General features: G+C 51.3%; 1 protein-coding gene across 3 annotated transcripts; it reads right to left on the reverse strand.

Moving 5' to 3' along the window:
• Nucleotides 1–1,682: 1,682 nt before the first annotated feature.
• LMBR1L (limb development membrane protein 1 like) lies at nucleotides 1,683–15,930 on the reverse strand. Of its 3 annotated transcripts, XM_023211219.3 has the most exons (17): nucleotides 15,514–15,930; nucleotides 12,018–12,102; nucleotides 10,982–11,015; nucleotides 9,818–9,957; nucleotides 9,520–9,623; nucleotides 8,754–8,877; nucleotides 8,161–8,229; nucleotides 7,956–8,020; nucleotides 7,683–7,755; nucleotides 7,508–7,591; nucleotides 7,335–7,411; nucleotides 6,696–6,773; nucleotides 6,474–6,547; nucleotides 5,751–5,841; nucleotides 5,582–5,648; nucleotides 2,497–2,658; nucleotides 1,683–2,280 (listed from the first exon to the last, which is right to left on the reverse strand). In XM_023211219.3, the coding sequence occupies exons 1-17, from the start codon at nucleotides 15,583–15,585 to the stop codon at nucleotides 2,213–2,215; spliced, it is 1,467 nt and encodes a 488-aa protein (XP_023066987.1). In that variant the 5' UTR covers nucleotides 15,586–15,930; the 3' UTR covers nucleotides 1,683–2,212. The 3 variants fall into 3 exon arrangements, with proteins under 3 accessions (XP_023066987.1, XP_023066989.1, XP_023066988.1); XM_023211221.2 differs by lacking the exon at nucleotides 10,982–11,015 and having other exon boundaries at nucleotides 1,703–2,280; XM_023211220.3 differs by lacking the exons at nucleotides 1,683–2,280; nucleotides 2,497–2,658 and adding an exon at nucleotides 2,665–2,945.
• Nucleotides 15,931–17,948: the final 2,018 nt, after the last annotated feature.

Here is a 17,948-nt window from a genome sequence, read left to right on the forward strand (position 1 = left end):
ACCTCGCCTGGCTAGTTTTTTGTACTTTTTAGTAGAGACGGGGTTTCACCGTGTTAGCCAGGATGGTCTCGATCTCCTGACCTCGTGATCCGCCCGTCTCGGCCTCCCAAAGTGCTGGGATTACAGGCTTGAGCCACCGAGCCCGGCCTCCGGGGCTCCATTTTCAGCCACTCAGATCTCATCTCAGAGGCACCACATCCAATTTCTTTTGTTCAGAAGTCATTTCTTCAAGAAGCCTTCCTTGATGTCCCAACACTGCCCACCTGTGTTCCCTCAAGAACCAGTACTTAACTGCAGTGGTAGAACAGTATTAGAATTGTTTGGCACCTTACTAGACAAAGCAATCTTAAGCACACACATATTTATCATGTATCTCCAAGGATAAGTGCCTACTCTACAGAAGGGTGCTCTGCAAGTATTTGTGGAATCTACACTTTGTGTTTCATACTCACTCTCCCCTCACCCCACTCTATGGCTAGTACTCATAGCAACTTAGCATACATTAGAAAAAAACCAGGCCAGGCACAGTAGCTCACTCCTGTAATCCCAACACTTTGGGAGGCTGAGGCAAAGACTGCTTGAGGCCATGAGTTGAAGACCAACCTGGTCAACATAGCGAGACCCCATTTCAAAAAATAAATAAATAATTAGTGGGGGATGGTGGTACATGCCTGTAGTCTTAGGTACTCAGGAGGCTGAGGAAGGAGGATCACTTGGGTCCAAGAGTTCAAGGTTGTAGTGATCTAAGATCATGCCACTGCACTCTAATCTGGGTGACACAGTGAGACCCCCCCAAAAAAAAGACGGCTGGGTGTCGTGGCTCACCCCTGTAATCTCATCATTTTGGGAGGCCAAGGCAGGTGGATCGCTTGAGCTCAGGAGTTCAAGACCAGCCTAGGCAACATGGCAAAACCCCATCTCTACTAAAAATACAAAAATTAGCCACGCATGGTAGCATATGTTTGTTGTCCTAGCTATTCTGGAGCCCGAGCTGGAAGAATGGCTTGAGCCCAGAATGTGGAGGTTGCAGTGAGCTGAGACTATACCACTGCACTCCAGGCTGGGTGATAGAGCCAGATCTTGTCTCACAAGAGAAGAAAGAAAAGAAAAAAGCACCCCTTCCTCAAGATGCCCGACTTCTATGAGAAAACTATCATAGTAACTATCCATACAATGACTATGAGGTGAATGGTGTCCCCGGAACTTGTGCAATACACAATCTGTATAACTCTAAGTTTTGTGCTCTTACCACCAGCATAGCACATGGGCTCTTCAAGAAACTGATGGCCTCTAGTAAAAAGCCAGGTTCTTCTCTCAGGTAGGAAATGAAAATCCTTGTCAGCCAGCCACTTATTTTACTCTATATCCAATAGTTAAGCCAGGGAGGATAGGGCTGAAGGTGTGAGTGTACGGGGGAGGTTATCCTACTCCTATGCCCATGTCCTAAGGCCATGGATATAAGGAGTCAGGGGACAAGCCAGCTTTAAGCAAGGCTGAGGATGGAGGAGTTTTCCACTGCCCAACTGCATGGCCTAACACCAGATCCAAGTCCCCAAAGGATGCTAGTAATATAGATGAAGGGGAAGGAAAAGGATGGTGGGCAGAACCCCTCTGCTTCTCTTACTGGGCAGACTCAGGACTGGTGGGAGCAAGGCTGTTTAAATACACACAGAGACAGGCACTTTAAAAAAAACAAAGCAAATCCTGGGATCAACTTTATTGCTGATGGGTGAAGCCTCCTCCTATCCCCTTAGTCTTTCAGGTAGTCCAAAGCCCCTCCAGGATAGCACAGTGCTTAGGCTCTGCTGGGCCAGAACCAAGGGAGACAATCTATCTCCCGAGCCTGGCCTGGCCCAGTCCTTTCCCTGCCCCCACCCCACCCTATTGCACATCAAATCATGTAAACATGGCTATGGGCATGGCCCAGAACAGCAGTGAGGCAGATTGATGTGTAAACAGATTTGGGACCAGGGGCTAGACCCAGTCACCCAGCTCTATCCCATGCTGAGGCCACAGTTAAGTATGGAAAAGCAGGAGGTCCTGGTCCCAAACTCTGGCTCAGATTACGCAACAGTGCAGATGGCTCTGCTCCCCTCTGCCACCCACCCTCTCAGATTCCAGGTCCTGAGGTCCAGCCAGCCTTGGACTTCCCTCCAGGCCTAGGCAGCAGATGGCAGTGTCCAGTTTTCTCCCTCCCACCCCCAGCTGGAGGTCACTGGTGCTGGGTCTTCCTAGATGTCCGGGGGAAACCAGAGACGGGCAGTGGCAGTCTGTCCAACCCTGGAGAAGAGGAGGAGATGGGCAGTCAAAAGCAGGTCAAAAGTCCAGTCCGTTAGGGACCAGACAGCCAAGCCACAGAACGTGTGGATGAGGTATGTTACCCACAAAGCACGAAGCACATGCTCTCCCCTGCTGGGGTGACGGGGTGACCCGTGATCCAGAGTGTCCTAGATAACTACCACCCCCCAACGGCCTGCACCCTCAACTCCCTCTCACCGAAGGCCCGGATCAGCTCTGCGCGCACAGCTGCAGTGAAGGTCTTCACCAGACAGAGTGTGGTGAGGCCTGCAAAGGCTGCATTGTAGAGGAACACAATGTAGAAATTGCCCAGCCAGTTGAAGCGTCCAAAGTCACCCAGCAGGTCAAAGCGAGTGAGCCCTGAAGTACAAAGGCCAGGATGAGAGGTGGGCTCCCCAGGCCCTTTTCTGCTACCAGTCCAACTTTGTGCTGCCTCCTGGTGGCCACATTTCAACACTGCAACTGATAGGTTGGCCTCTCCCAATTCTACTCCGCAAGCTGACTAGCAGTTGGGGACTGTTCAAAGTGTCAGCAGCTAGGCTTGCTTCAAGTTCGCTTCCAGAGTCTGGTATCTTCTCCTCCAGTGAGGCCTCCTCTGGCTACTGGTGTTCCCAGGAACTCCCAGGGCCTACTACTTGTTCCTGGGCCTGGAATAAGCAGTTCACCAAGTTTTTTTAGTAGACAGAACAGTGTGGTTGCTGAGCGCTCAGACTGATCAGGCTGCTTTGGTTCATATCCCAACTCCACCCCTAACTAGCTGTGTGATCTGGGGCAATTTCCTTAAATTTTCTGTGCCTCAGTTTCCTAAGAATTATGAATTAAATGAGACAACACACATAAAGCACTGTCTGTGCCAGGCACTATTCTAACATTTACTGGGCCCCTCATAATACTATCATAAATCAAAAAACTCTGCTCCCACCTGTAAATATTCTTACCTGCATCCAACCTAAAGGAACTAACTGGAAGACCCACAAGCCTACTGTCTTACAAATTCTCCTGGCATAAGTACAAATGGTAGAGTGGAAATAACATAACGTTAAGAATTAAACAGAACTGTTTTTTGTTTCGTTTAATTTGGTTTTGTCTTAAAACAGGGTCTTGCTCTGTTGCCCAGGTTGGAGTGCAGTTGCACAATCTTAGTTCACTGCAGCTTCAAACTCCTGGGCCCAAGCAATTCTCCTGCCTCTGTCTCATACATAGCTAGGACTATAGGTGTGCTAATTTAAAAAAAAAAAAAAAACACTTTTTTTTGGGGGGGGGTAGAGATGGGGTCTCACTATGTTGCTCAAGCTGGTCTAGGACTCCTGGCCTCAAGTGATCCTCCCACTTTGGCCTCCCAAAGTGGTGGGATTACAGGCGTGAACCACTGTGCCTGGATCACAGCTGATTTCTTTCTTTCTTTCTTTTTTTTTGAGACAGAGTCTCCCTCTGTCGCCCAGGCTGGAGTGCAGTGGCTGGATCTCAGCTCACTGCAAACTCTGCCCCCCAGGTTTACACCATTCTCCTGCCTCAGCCTCCCGAGTAGCTGGGACTACAGACGCCCGCCACCTCGCCTGGCTAGTTTTTTGTATTTTTTAGTAAAGACGGGGTTTCACCAGGTTAGCCAGGATGGTCTCGATCTCCTGACCTTGTGATCCGCCCGTCTCGGCCTCCCAAAGTGCTGGGATTACAGGCTTGAGGCGCCCGGCCTTTTTTTTGTTGTTGTTCTGAGACAGGGTCATGCTCTGTCACCCAGGCTGGAGTGCAGTGGTACCATCTTGGCTCGCTGCAACCTCCACCTCCCAAGCTCAAGCAATTCTCATGCCTCAGCTACCTCCCAAGCTCAGCAATTCTCACGCCCCAGCTGGGATTACAGGCATGTGCCACCATACCTGGCTAATTTTTAAATTTTTCATAAAGATGGGGTTTCACCATGTTGGCTAGGCTGGTCTTGAACTCCTGGCCTCAAGCCAATCCATCCACCTTGGCCTCCCAAAGTGTGGGATTACAGACGTGAGCCACCAGGCCTGGCCCCAGAACTGATTTAAATATGAAATCATATATAAAACACAGAGGGTGATGTGGTATTTAGGGGGAGGTAGGAGGGCGGTTGTTACCTCTGCAGCTCACATACTACCTTGGGGTGAACTAGTTACATTCTCGAACTTTTTTTTTTTTGAGATGAAGATTCACTCTTGTTGCCCAGGCTGGAGTGCATGGCACGAGCTCAACTCACTGCAACCTTTGCCTCCTGGGTTCAAGTGATTCTCCTGCCTCAGCTTCCTGAGTAGCTGGGACTACAGGCATGCGCCACCACGCCTGGCTAATTTTGTATTTTTAGTAGAGAACGGGGTTTCTCCATGTTGGTCAGGCTGGTCTCCTAATCCCAACCTCAGGTGATCCGCCCGCCTTGGCCTCCCAAAGTGCTGGGATTACAGGCACGAATCACTGCGCCCAGCCACTCTTGAACTTTTTAACCAGTTAATTATAGATACAGCTTTCAAGGCAGGAGAAGGAATGAGTATATTATCTGACACCCCAGTGTAGAGAAAGCACTAGCCTGGGGTTCAGGAGACAAGGGTCCTAGACTGACTTGACCTTGCCTCAAACTAGCTGTATAATCTGGGTCAATCAGGTAGCTTCTCTGTTTATCATTTTTCAAATAGGAACATTTACTAGATTACTCACCCAGGAGAAAGATTTAGAAAAAAGTGTGCTCCCCGACCAAAAGTAGAAGTAAATGAGAGAGGCAGTAGCAAATGTAAAAAGTATGTACTTCGGGCCGGGCGCAGTGGCTCACGCCTGTAAGCCCAGCACTTCGGGAGGCCGAGGCCGGCGGATCACGAGGTCAGGAGATAGAGACCATCCTGGCTAACACGGTGAAACCCCGTCTCTACTAAAAAAATACAAAAAACTAGCCGGCCGAGGTGGCGAGCGCCTGTAGTCCCAGCTACTCGGGAGGCTGACGCAGGAGAATGGCGTGAACCCGGGAGGCGGAGCTTGCAGTGAGCTGAGATCCGGCCACTGCACTCCAGCCTGGGCGACAGAGCGAGACTCCGCCTCAAAAAAAAAAAAAAAAAAAAAAGTATGTACTTTGCGGCAACAGTACCCTGAAGCTCAGTGTAGGCACTTTACAGAGCCTCGCTTTCCTCATCTGTGTAATGCGGATAATACCTACATAATACCTACTCACGGGTTTGTTGTGGGAATTAGAGAAAGCATGTATATAAAGTGCCTGCTTTACATCAGTAAAAGTACTCAAAAAAATCCAATTCCATTATTTCCTCCTTTCAATACTTACCTAGGGTTCGAGAGAAGACAGGAAGTGCCGAGCTTAAGACCAGGAGACAGACACAGTTCCCAATTATCTGGGTGGAAGCAGGGAAAGGAGTGGTGAGGGTGGAAGAGCTGCAGGCACCTAGTGCCCATCCACACCCCGCAGGAGGCTTGCCTTACTCCCTCCCAGCTACCTGCGTCATGGCGGTGTCATGCCATCTGGGCCGCAGGCTCCGGAAGAGTGGAGAGCTATAGAAGCCCACAACCGAGGACACCATTAGGTAACTGCCACTGCATTAAGGAAGAACTGGCTGGCTCCTAAGAATTAATAACTCATCTCAAAGGGAACAGAGCTCTCTCTCAGCCCACTTCTTATTTATTTATTTATTTGCTTATTTATTTATTTATTATTTTTATTTATTTATTTTTGAGACAGGATCTCACTTTGTCACCCAGGCTGGAGTGCAGTGGTGCGATTTCAGCTCACTGCAGCCTTGACCTTCTGGGCTCAAGCGATCTTCCCACGTCAGCCACCCACATAACTGGGAATGCAAGCACGCACCACCACGCCCGGCTAATGTTTTGTATTTTTTGTAGAGACCGGGTTTCACCATGTTGCTCAGGCTGGTCTTGAAATTCTAAGCTCAAGAAATCCACCCGCCTCAGCCTCCCAAAGTGCTAGGATTAGCACTGTGTGAGCCACTGCATCCGGCCTCTTTTTTATTTTCTTCTGATCAGATTCTACTGAACCACCGGCTCTCCTTTCAAAATTAAGTATTTTCCTTCTTTCTGAACCCGAGGTTGATGAAAACTTGCCCCATTTCCCATCAGTGTTGCTCAGAGTCCCAAAGGAAACAAAGTCCAAGAAGTGCTGTCTAGAGTCCCAGGAGACAGGTTTTTGTATTCCAGAAGGATACAAGATGAGTACAACCTGAACGACGGCACCAAAGGAGCCCAGCTTGGAGAAGGAGACCTGGCCTAAGGAGGCACCCTGAGGAGTGGGGCAGTGTCACTGTGAGCATTCCCCACCATCAGCACTACCCGGCACCCAGCCTTCCCACTGTCCTCAGCTTCTGCCTCCTCTCCCCAGCTGTTCTTAGGCCCTCCCCAAAGGATATGGCGGGAGGGCAGCCTGGTACCTGCATGCCTCGGGGCATGGCAGCCTCATCGATGAGCAGCTCCAGGATGTGGATGGCCACAATGAGCACAGACAGGCCCTGTGTGAGGCAAGGTCAGACTCCCATCCCACCCCAGACCACAGCTCGACCCAGAGCTAAAGGAATGGGCAGAGACTCTAGTCCAACATTTCCAGTTTCCAAGACTAGCTTCGCTTCCAATGAGCTGTATGGGACCTCATCAAAGCTGTTATTAGCAACAGAGTGCCTTTGAGGACATTATAAGATACATCTCCTCCAGGTGGATGGATTGCAAAAAGGATAACTAGCAAAAGGCATCTCTCTTCCTCCAACTGATAAGATATATTCTTGAGTCCATAGGGGAATCGACTGCTTATTCTCATGCCAGGGCAAACCTGCACAACTACTCACTGGCCCTGTGTGACCTTGGGCAAGTCACTCAACTCTGTCTCTTCATCTACAAAATGAGGATTGATGTGCTCAACATTTGTGCTCAGCACAGGCAGGACATAAAAGCAGGCACTCAGTGAGAAGCAACCACTATTACTGATGATAACCAGGTCCCCTCATCGCCTCCCCTCTCCCTGAGAAGGCCTCGAGTACTGAGGGTCCACTCCCCACCTCTAGGGCTGGTATACCCACCGTCAGCACCAGCAAGCACAGCATAGCCAGGGGGTAGCCCAGGTTCCGTTGCCAGGCTGAAGCCTTCCGCCGCTTCTCTGTGCAGGGATGGGAGGCTGTCAGCAAGCACCTGGAACCAGGGGCTACTCTCCTTGGGGAAACCCAGGTATCCCAAGCCCTACCAACCCACATACCCAGCAGGACCCTCTGTGTCTGCAGAGCCAGGAGCTGTCTGTGTAGCAGCTCCATGTCTAAAGGCAGCCAGCAGGAAGTAGGATCTGAGGGCAGAGAAGATGGTGTTGCTCCCAAGTTGGGCAGTCTCTGCCCAGGCCAAGCCCACCACCCCATCAGGGAAGAACTGCAACTCACTACAGATCCTGCGGGTCAGGGCTGCCTCCTCAAAGGCTGAGCAGTACAGCTGCTCCTCCAGGTCTTCCAGCAACTAGGGGCAGGGGAAAGGAAGAGACTAACTTTCAGAGGCTCCCTGACCCAAAGGCCCCAGGAGAACCCTGTTCTTCCCAGGGCTCCGTAGTCTCAGGCCTCCCCCAAACCCTCATTCACCACTCTGTGGGTTTCATTGTTTGGTTCCAGCTCTGCAGGAAGCTCACCCTGCAGGATCAAAGAGCAAGGAATACCACATACCCGGGGCTTGACCAGCAGCTTCCCAGTGACGGAGAACATGCGGGCGAGACCCAGTGGAGTACACACTGTGAGAACAAGAGCCAGTCACCTGCCAGACCCTGCTCTCCACCCCTTGCCTAACATGTCCCTCCATTCCCCCTCCTTCCAGCCTGGTTACTCTGGTCCAAGGACCCTACCCATTCCCTCCCAGACCCTGTACACTCACCCAGGAGCAGCAGAACCCCAAGGAAGGAGATGCATGAGTAGAGGTAGGGGAGATAGTACTCCCAGAAGTCTAAGGATAAAAAAAAAAGAGGCATGTCAGCTCATCTCTTCTTGCTTACTGGGGGCTGACAGGCCTCAGAGTCTAGACAAGGGCACAGTCCCCACAGGGGTTAGGCAAGTAATACAAATGAAGAAAGCTGGCCAGCATCAGCAGAAGAGGGAATGGCAGGGCCTATAACAAACTGGAGATCCTAACCCCTAACTAAAGGGTATAACTGCTATTTGGCCCCCATCACCAGGGACTAATGTAGCCAGATCTTCTCCTTGTCAAGCAAAGTTAGATATCTGGATATTAATATGAAACCTCCCAATTTAAAATGTTAGCAACTGAATAATATATATTTTAAAAACCATTGCATAGGCCAATGAAACATTTCTGCAAATTGGATTTGGCCGGATGTCTATCAGTTTGAAACTTCAGTCAAAGGGAGAAGGTGCCAACCTTTTCCACTTTAGTGGGTTACAGTCATTCCAGGTAGGTGGACATGGGCCAACTGAAAAGCCACACAGCCTGGAGGAAGCTGGGCCACTCACCATAGAGTGACTCTCTGCTGGCCTTGTTATCCACAATGGCTGATGCCACCCACACCATACCTAGCACCAGCAGAGTGAGGAGCATCAACATCACCACTGTCTCATAGACCCGGCCCAGGACACCCTATAGGAGGAGGCAACAGGTGAAGGAGGTTAACATCAGGGCAGTGTGGGGATGGAAAGACATCGGAGATGGCGGCCAGCCTGCGGGAACCAGAGAGGTCTGGATTCAGGAGATAAGAGAGAGGGTTTCCCTCTTATTCTGCTAAGTTGCTCTGTCTTCCCACTCCCTAGTCTAAGGTCACCCCACATACCAGGTGTTCTTCATTTGCATCTCCTTTTCCCAGACCCATTCCTTGTCATTGTCTGCTCTGGGAGGCTGACCTCTGAGGTCTGCATCCCACAAGCTCTTTGCCCTCTAGTTTCGCATCCAACAGCAGAATGGAAGGCAGAAAAGGGGTGAGGGTATGTTTCCTGTGAGTCCTCCCACATCTGCCACCATGGTTTTGGCAGTGATTATGACACTAAGACAACAGCTCCTCTCTGGGCAGCTTCACATCCCTGGCTTCAGCTATTAGTGGCTTCTAGAAACTATTTCCTCCCTTTGTCTCTACAGGCCTAAGGGTGGTAATGACTTCCTACTGTCACTAGAGCCTCAAACTTCCTTTAACTAAACCTCCGCAAATAGCCTCTTTATTAAAATCTCTTCAGTTGAACCATGTGTGTGGAGTTCCGTTTCCTGCCTGGATACATATCCCCTACTTACCTTTCTGGAGCCAGCAAAGCCCTCGGACTCAGTGAAGAAATATGCAAAGGGCATGAGGAAGATGAGGGACAGGTTGGAGAAGAGAAAAACAAGGTTCCACAGGCCTAGAGCAAAAAAGGAAAAGCAGAGATGGTCAGTAAAGGGAGGGGCAACTGACAGGAGACTGACCATTTGCAGGAGAAGCGGAAAGGGAAGGTGTGACACATGACTGATTGGCCCATGGCTGCCTGAGTCTGCCCGACTCTATCTGCTCTCTGCTCCCTATCCCCACCCCAAGCCGCCTCTAGGAGCCACAAACCATGGATGAGGGAGCCGTTGAGCCACTGGATGTAGTAGTTCCGAGGCAAGGAGAGTAGCACCTCATTGCTGATGATGGAGAAGGGCAGGAGCAGGACAGCACCCAGGGCAATTGCCAGGGTAAAGGTGCACAGCTCGAGCCTGGGCAGAGAAGGGGAGAGTGTCCTTGCTTAGCTCAGCACTCACTACGCTGTGCTGGAGAAGTTCCATTTGTCCTGAGGGCACCTGTGGCTTCCACAATCAGCTGTAGCAATGACAGAGCTAAGGAAGGAGCCGTCCAGCTGGGGTTCTACCCACTGCCGGCCCGCCCTAGCCCTTTACCTCCAGGGAAGCCCCAGCTCATGGGATGGGCACAGCTTCGGGCATTCATGGGAAGCTGGTCACCTGCCATGTCACATACCCAGGCTGTCCCCAGGAATGTGGTCCTCCCATACATGCCTATAAGTTATGCCAGGTAGGATACCAAAGCTAGGGGGCCTGGCTTCTCTTCTTTGCTCAGGGATATGGATTTCTGAGCTTACCTCTTTTTGCCCAGATAAGCACAGGGTCATCCCATGTGGCTATGCCCCGCACAAAGGCATGAAGGCAAAGGAGGACAAGGGGAAACTGAAACCTAGCTTCATAGCCAAGGTCTATGCCCTGGGCTGCATACACTGAAGAGGGGCACTTCTATCTCATTGGTCCATCAAGGGTGGAGGGCTGCCTTCTGATCTACTGACTCAGAGGAGTCATCTCTCTATCTTTCTCTGTATGTGCTAGTGAACACTGGCAGCCTGGAATATGGGCCTTCCTCTCAGAACCAAGCATGCCCCTCCCTCAGGGGTTCCCATCTTCCCCACATCCTGCTCCTTTTCCATCAACCTGCATCCCCACTCTGGTCGCTGGGAGGTGAAGCCAAGCTGGAGCCATTTCCGGTGACTCAGGCCCCAGTGGATGTTCCTGGCCATGAGGCTCCCACAAGCTCCTGGCCTAACCAGGAAGACAGGAACAGCAGCTTTTCTGAGCGTCCCCAGGGTGAGGTAAAGCCGGAAGCCAGAAATGGGGTGGAAACAGAAACTCTGTCTTCACTGTGTGAGACTTCCCCCTTCTCCCTCCAGCTCTAGGACTCCCTAGATCCCAGTTCCTAAAGACCACTGGTGTTAGGTGCTGAGGCAGGGACACTTACGCAATCTTGTTGACTGTGGCATCTTCATCATCCACTGTAAGAGACAGAGGCACGGGGAAGAGGCAGGACATCACGGGGCAGCTCTGAGGCCCTAAGTATTACAATGTGCTCCCCGCCCCATCCCTGCCCCCTCAAAGAAGGCAGAGCTGAACAGAAGGCTCCAGGAGACCACACATTATGAACTCCATAGCCTATTCTGCAGTCAAGGTGGCAGCTTAAAAATCAGTGGTCCCAGGTGAAGAGAATACAGGCCAGACATTCCTATACTTCTTTCCTCCTCCCTAGATCTCTCCCATCACAGGTTCCTCTTTATATGCTCAAAATATTAATATAATAAACAACTAGTCTATGAGGTTGGTTACATCCGTGGCTGGGTCTAGGAAAGGGAAAAGAGAAAGAGGGGGAAGGGAGATTCACAGAGAAGGTCCCCAAGGGAATTACTCTAGGGTAGCTGCCTTGTTGGGTGGGGACTCATCCTGAGCCATCCTGAGAGGAGGAAAGGCTGGGGCTAGAAACTGGGGCAAGTGTGCCCCCACCTCCAATTACACAATGTCTAGGGAAGGAAAGCTGCAATCTGAGCATACTCAGACTCCCCATAAAGAGAAAGGCCACCATCACCAGGTGCCCCAGTCATCAGGGAGGTCTCTGGTCCTGGCTGTGGGAGCACTAGGAGAGGAGATGACACACAGACTGTGCCCGTAATGACAATCACCCGGCAGTTGCTCACTTCAGGTTCACAAAGGGCTTTCACATTAACCATCTCCTTTGGTCCACACAACGGAGTAGGTAGACATTGCTATGCCCATTTTGTAGGATGAAACTGAAGATCAGAAATGTTATATGACTTGCCCAGAAGACACTTCCATCTAGCTGCCCTTGCCCCTGTCTGTGCAGAAAGGGAGGCTGAAGAGGCAAAGGATCCAGAACAGCCCCACACAGCCCACTGCTCCTTTCCCAGTGGGCACCATGGGCCCATTCCCCTGAGGCTGGTCCATGGCCACTGGAACTCTGGCAGGAGGGAGGGAAATCACAGTACCTGTGGTGAACTCAGCAGGCTTCTTAAAGCGGGTCAGGAAGATGTGGCAGACGATGTACAGTGTTGCAAACAGAAGTGTTGAGATCTGTAGCAGAATGTGAGCTGGGATGAGAAGCTCTAACCTTTAGCATATTCCACAGCCAAGGGCCTCTCTGTTAATTCCATGGCCATTACTTCCTTAAGATAAGGCTCCATACTTCCAGGGGTTCCATCTGGAAGTATATTCTGTTCTGATCCCCCAGGTACTTCCTTCTAGTCAGAGCCCCAGGGGCCTCGAAGAAGGGCCAGACAGGGGCTGCCCCATGCACGTGGGGAAACAGTACCATGCCCAGCCCTACAAGGACTTCACTGGGAGAAAATAGCTTCAGCCCAACTCTGGTTGGTAAATGGGCAAAGAAAACTAGAAATGCACAAGCACACACATTTCAAACCAGTTACAGAACCAGAGGGAATTTACTCTGAGCACATTATTGGGAAGGGAAGCAGGTTTGAGGGGAGGAAGATGTCGGCATTGTCCTGGCACCCCATCACTACCCCACCCTCCTACCTCCACCCACACTGGTGCCTTGACCCAAAGTAGGTGTCATGTTTCTAGACCAAGTCACAACTTCTATTCCATGCTTATTCAGGGGCCTGAAAGATCAGGTCTGCTGGGCCAAACCAGAGCCTCATTTAATCCTCTACCCCTAACAGTGGGCTTTAGCTAGGGCCCAATATTTAGTGTTTCTACAGTTGGCTAGACTGCCAAGTGACAGTGATGGCGGAACTCGGCCACGTTAATCTGCATATTCATTCCTACTCTACTCCAAGTAAGCTTCTACTGCCCAGAGGAGGAGTAATTGGCCAGCTTGGCTCTATAATCAAGAATAGAGAGTCTCGACCAGGCACAGTGGCTCACGCCTGTAATCCCAGCACTTTGGGAGGCCAAGGCAGGTGAATCAATTGACGTCAGGAGTTCGAGACCAGCCTGGCCAACATGGTGAAACCCTGTCTTTACTAAAAATACAAAAATTGGGCTGAGCGCGGAGGCTCACGCCTGTAATCCCAGTACTTTGGCAGGCCGAGGTGGGAGGATCATGAGGTCAGGAGTTCGAGACCAGCCTGACCAACACAGTAGAACCCCCCCGTCTCTACTAAAAATACAACCATTAGCTGGGTGTGGTGGTACGTGCCTGTAATCCCAGCTACTCAGGAGGCTGAGGCAGGAGAATCAATTGAATTCGGGAGGTGGAGGTTGCAGCGAGCCGTGATTGCACCACTGCACTCTAGCCTGGGTGACAGAGCAAGACTCCGTCTCAAAAACAAACAAACAAAAAATTACAAAAATTGGCTGGGCGCAGTGGCTCATGCCTATAATCCCAGCACTATTGGAGGCCAATGCGGGAGGATCACGTGGTCAAGAGATCGAGGCCATCCTGGCCAACATGGCGAAACTCCATCTCTACTAAAAATACAAAAACTAGTCAGGCATGGTGGCATGCACCTGTAGTCTCAGCTACTCAAGAGGCTGAGGCAGGAGAATTGCTTGAACCCAGGAGGCGGAGGTTGCAGTGAGCCGAAATTGTGCCACTTTACTCCAGCCTGGCGACAGAGAGAGACTCAGTCTCAAAAAAAAAAAACAAAAAAACAAAACTGTGTGTGGTGGCAGGTGCCTGTAATCCCACCTACTCGGGAGGCTGAGGCACAAGAATCACTAGAACCTGGGAGGCGGAGGTTGCAGTGAGCAAAGATCATGCCACTGCACTCCAGCCTGGGCGACAGAGTGAGACTAGGTCTCAAAAAAAAAGGCCAGAGAGTATCAAGAAAAGAAGTTATTGTGTTTGAGTTATGCCAAGAAGACAGAAACAGTCTCATGGGTCTTCCAGTCTCCAGAAAGGGCTGACCCCACAGAGAATACACATAGTTATCTATACAAGGAGGGAAGAATCCACAGAGATGCAAGAGAGCCATCGATCTAGAACAAAGTCATAGCTTTTGACATTAGGGAAGCAGAATAGAAGGAGCCACTCAGATTGTAGCTGCAAGATTTTTATAGCCTGTGTTCTGCCCTGGGCTTGCGTAATAGCCAGGAAGGTGGGAGGGCTCAAAAGGTCAGGCTGGAGTTCCACGCAGTTCCAAGAGGCTAGGTTGCGCTCCAGCCCCTGGATGAGAGCCAGGTGGGGGAGGCACCATAAATCTTCAGGCTACCCTTAGCCAGCACTGATGTTCTCAGCTCATGGGACTAAAGGATGGGGGAGACATCCAGGAGGCTGCTTCTGTCCAAGGTCTCATCCCTCCCTGTTCTCTAGGAATGTGAGCCTCCTGCCTGACACTGTCTCAAGACCTGGCTGTGCCTCTGCAATATGCCCAACCCACCATGTGGACTGTCCACCAAGAAACACACAAGGAAGGCTTGCCGAAAGCAAACTTCTACTGGAGTTGCACACTCAGACTAATATACTTTCCTGTCCTCACAGATAAGAGCAGACCTAATTATGTCCTGGCTCAATTTACCCTACTTCCAATAGGCTGCCCAGGGCTGGCTAGAGCCCAGCCTGAGAAAAATGAAGGGAATGACCCCAACACTGGGTTCCCCCACTTACTAACATTTCTTTCTGTTTTTCCAAACCATTCCCTTTCCATTTACTATTTGGAGATGAGGGTTGCCCTGGGGAGCTCTGGGGAAGGAAACAGAGGAGAAAGGAGAGAGGTAAGAATTCAAAGCAAGGCTGAAGAAGATATGACTCCCTAAGCTCCACTGGGTACCCCTACCCCAGAATTGAGGAGTCCACTTCTCTGCGGCTGGTTCAGCTGTCGCTCTAAGTGGCAGGGATGGCGTAAGGAATAGCAGCCAGATACCCTCTGAAGCCCTGGGCGGACAACTTACTGGGGAAACCCCGGAATAGCTGAGAGGCTGGGAACCCAGCCTTGCAGGGTTTCAAACAAACACTAATGAGAAAGAAGAAAGACGGGGGGATACTTGGATACTTGGTTGTTCCTCATCTCTACATATTAGGATCCACCCTAGTAAGACTCCTTTCTTCCAAAGCAGGAGATGACCCGGTAAGTCCCCAGGTTCCTCCTGTCTGCCATCCCTACACCTCCCCTCTTTTCTGGAATCAAGCTCAGAGTGACGATTTCTCCCCTTCATCCAACGTCAGCTGGGTTTGCCCTCAACCCAGTTTGAGAAGCAAACCCATCCTTCCCCGATTATCAGACTAAGGCGGACTCCGCAGGCTCTCAGACGCGCTGGGCGAGGGGTGGGAGGGAGGGGCAGGGAGGGGCGTGTTGGGGAGGAACGGAAACGACGGCCTTTGTTTACCGCTCAGGGACCCAGCTGATCCCATCTAGGGGATCGCTAGCCGGGCACCCGCCCTTCTGCCCGGATGGAGGCCTCCGTCGCCCACCACTGGCCCAGGCATGGTTTGACGGCGCTCTGAGACCAGGTGGGCTCGGACCCCAACCCACCCCGCTCTCCCGCAACCCCCGCTTCTCCCCGCCGGGGCCCCGCACTCACAATGCACTCGCGGATCCTCTCGTGGAATAGCTGTTCTCGCACGGATAGCACTTCGTAGTCAGGTGCTTCCATACTCTGCTCAGCATGACTGAAGCCGGGGTGCCTCCGGGCCCGGGGAGGACAAGCGGGGAGGAAGCCGCCGCCGCCGAGCACCCGGACCCAGTGTAGGAGCCTTTCCTCGCAGCCTGAAACAGAAACTCGGGGCAGTCGGGGGCTCAGATACAGCCGTCCGGACGCCCCACCCTTAAAGGGGCAGGCACCACCTGCCTTGTTTTAAAGGGCTCTGTCCTTCCTTTGCTCCCTCCCCTTTAAGGTCGGGTGGCGCTCACGTTTCAAAGCAAACGCCCGCCACTAGGCTCGCTACGAGGAAGCGCCGCTGAGGTTCCATCTTTTTAAGAGATCTGGTGACGCCACAAGGGGTGGGCGGGTTCCTTCCATGGGGATGAACTCATTGGCTCCTGGAGAGCTGCCGCTCATCGTTGGAGGAGCGCTGATAGGCTCACCCTGTGGAGGAAGGCGGGATCTTTTGGGCCTACCGCTGCTGATTCTAATTGAGCAACTGTCTCTCTTATCTGGGAAAAGTGACGGTTCGTGGATTTTAGTAGCAGCCAAGATGTTAGTTTGACCTTGGTTAAATGAACCATTTGAATCAGGCCAGCCAGGCAGGATGTGAGGGCACCCTAGGGGTTCTGAAAGGTACCTCTGCCCAGTAACCGATGTTCTGCGGTAGCATTTTCTGTGTGTTTGTGTTGAGGTGCCCCTCCCCACACCCCCACCCCGGTTTCCCGCCGCCAGGGGTTTTCACTCCATCATTTTTGTGGAAGGCCTAGTGTGTGCTAGAACAAATACTGAAAAATACTGGAGAGAGGACTACAGACATACCCTGCAACTTTGTGAAGAAATGCCCACAAGGATCACTGAAGAGTGGGACTGAGTCAAACATTAGCTAACCACTTACTATGTGCCATTCACTGTATAGTCGTTATCTCAGCCATGTTACCCAGGCTGATCTCGAACTCCCACCCTCAAAGTGCTGGGACTCCCAAAGTGCTCGGATTACAAGGCGTGACCCACCCAGCCTATTATCTCATTTTATTTTATTTTATTTTATTTTATTTTATTTTATTTTATTTTATTTGAGACGGAGTCTCGCTCTGTCGCCCAGGCTGGAGTGCAGTGGCGCGATCTCAGCTCACTGCAAACTCCGCGTCCTGGCTTTACGCCATTCTCCTGCCTCAGCCTCCCAAGTAGCTGGGACTACAGGCCCCCGCCACCTTGCCCGGCTAGTTTTTTGTATTTTTTAGTAGAGACGGGGTTTCACCGTGTTAGCCAGGATGGTCTTGATCTTCTGACCTCGTGATCCGCCCGTCTCGGCCTCCCAACGTGCTGGGATTACAGGCTTGAGCCACCGCGCCGGCCGGGATATTATCTCATTTTAAACATCACTACAACCTTTCAGAGGAAGGTGTTGTGATTCAACTTTATTTGTTTGTTTGTTTGTTTATTTATTTATTTATTTATTTTTGAGACGGAGTTTCCCTCTTATTGCCCAGGCTGCAGTGCAATCGTGCGATTTCGGCTCACTGCAACCTCTGCCTCCCCAGTTCAAGCGATTCTCCTTCCTCAACGTCCTGAGTAACTGGGATTACAGGCATGCGCCACCACACCAGCTAATTTTGTATTTTTAGTAGAGACGCGGTTTCTCCATGTTGGTCAGGCTGGTCTCGAACTCCCAACCTCAGTTGATCCACCCGCCTCGGCATCCCAAAGTGCTAGGATTACAGGCATGAGCCATCGCCTCCGGCCAAGATTGTGTGTGTGTGTGTGTGTGTGTGTGTGTGTATGTGTAACTGAGTCTTGGAAGTAGACAGGATTTAGATGAAGGGAGATTTTTTTTTTTAAGTTATTTATTTTTGAGACAGGGTCTCACTCTGTCGCCCAGGCTGGTGTGCAGTGGTGCGATTACGGCTCACTGCAGCCTGCAACTCTCAGGCTCAAGTGATCTTCCCATCTCAGCCTCTTGAGCAGCTGGGATCACAGGCGGGCACCGGCACACTTAGCTGATTCTGCCATGTTGCTCAGACTGGTCTTGAACTCTGGGCTCAAGCTGTCGGCCTGCCTTGACCTCCCAACATGCAGGGATTACAGGCGTGAGCCAATAGCCCTGACCTCCTCTAAATTCTTAAAGCAACATCCAGCTGCATAGTTCAGTGGGCAGTTAAAAATTGGCCATAAGGCTGGGCGTAGTGGCTCACGCCTATAATCCCAGCACTTTGGGAGGGTAAGACAGGTGGATTACCTGAAGTCAGGTGCCCAGACCAGCTCCGTCAGGGAGACCCTAATCCAGCGGCGCTAGAGGAAATAAAGACACACACACACAGAGAAACATAGAGGTGTGAAGTGGGAAATCAGGGGTCTCACAGCCTGGAGAGCTG

Source organism: Piliocolobus tephrosceles, chromosome 10, assembly GCF_002776525.5.
Source record: "Piliocolobus tephrosceles isolate RC106 chromosome 10, ASM277652v3, whole genome shotgun sequence".
NCBI lineage: Eukaryota > Metazoa > Chordata > Mammalia > Primates > Cercopithecidae > Piliocolobus > Piliocolobus tephrosceles.

Bases quoted from the DNA above. Each gene is read 5' to 3' on its own strand.
- LMBR1L (XM_023211219.3), bottom strand. From the start codon at position 15,585: ATGGAAGCACCTGACTACGAAGTGCTATCCGTGCGAGAACAGCTATTC. The intron at 2,659-5,581 runs GTAAGTATTGAA...TTTGTACTTCAG, and splicing joins TGTCTTCTCTCGAACCCTAG to GGCTCACTCGCTTTGACCTG. The intron at 2,281-2,496 runs GTGAGAGGGAGT...CCTCTTCTCCAG, and splicing joins AGAGCTGATCCGGGCCTTCG to GGTTGGACAGACTGCCACTG.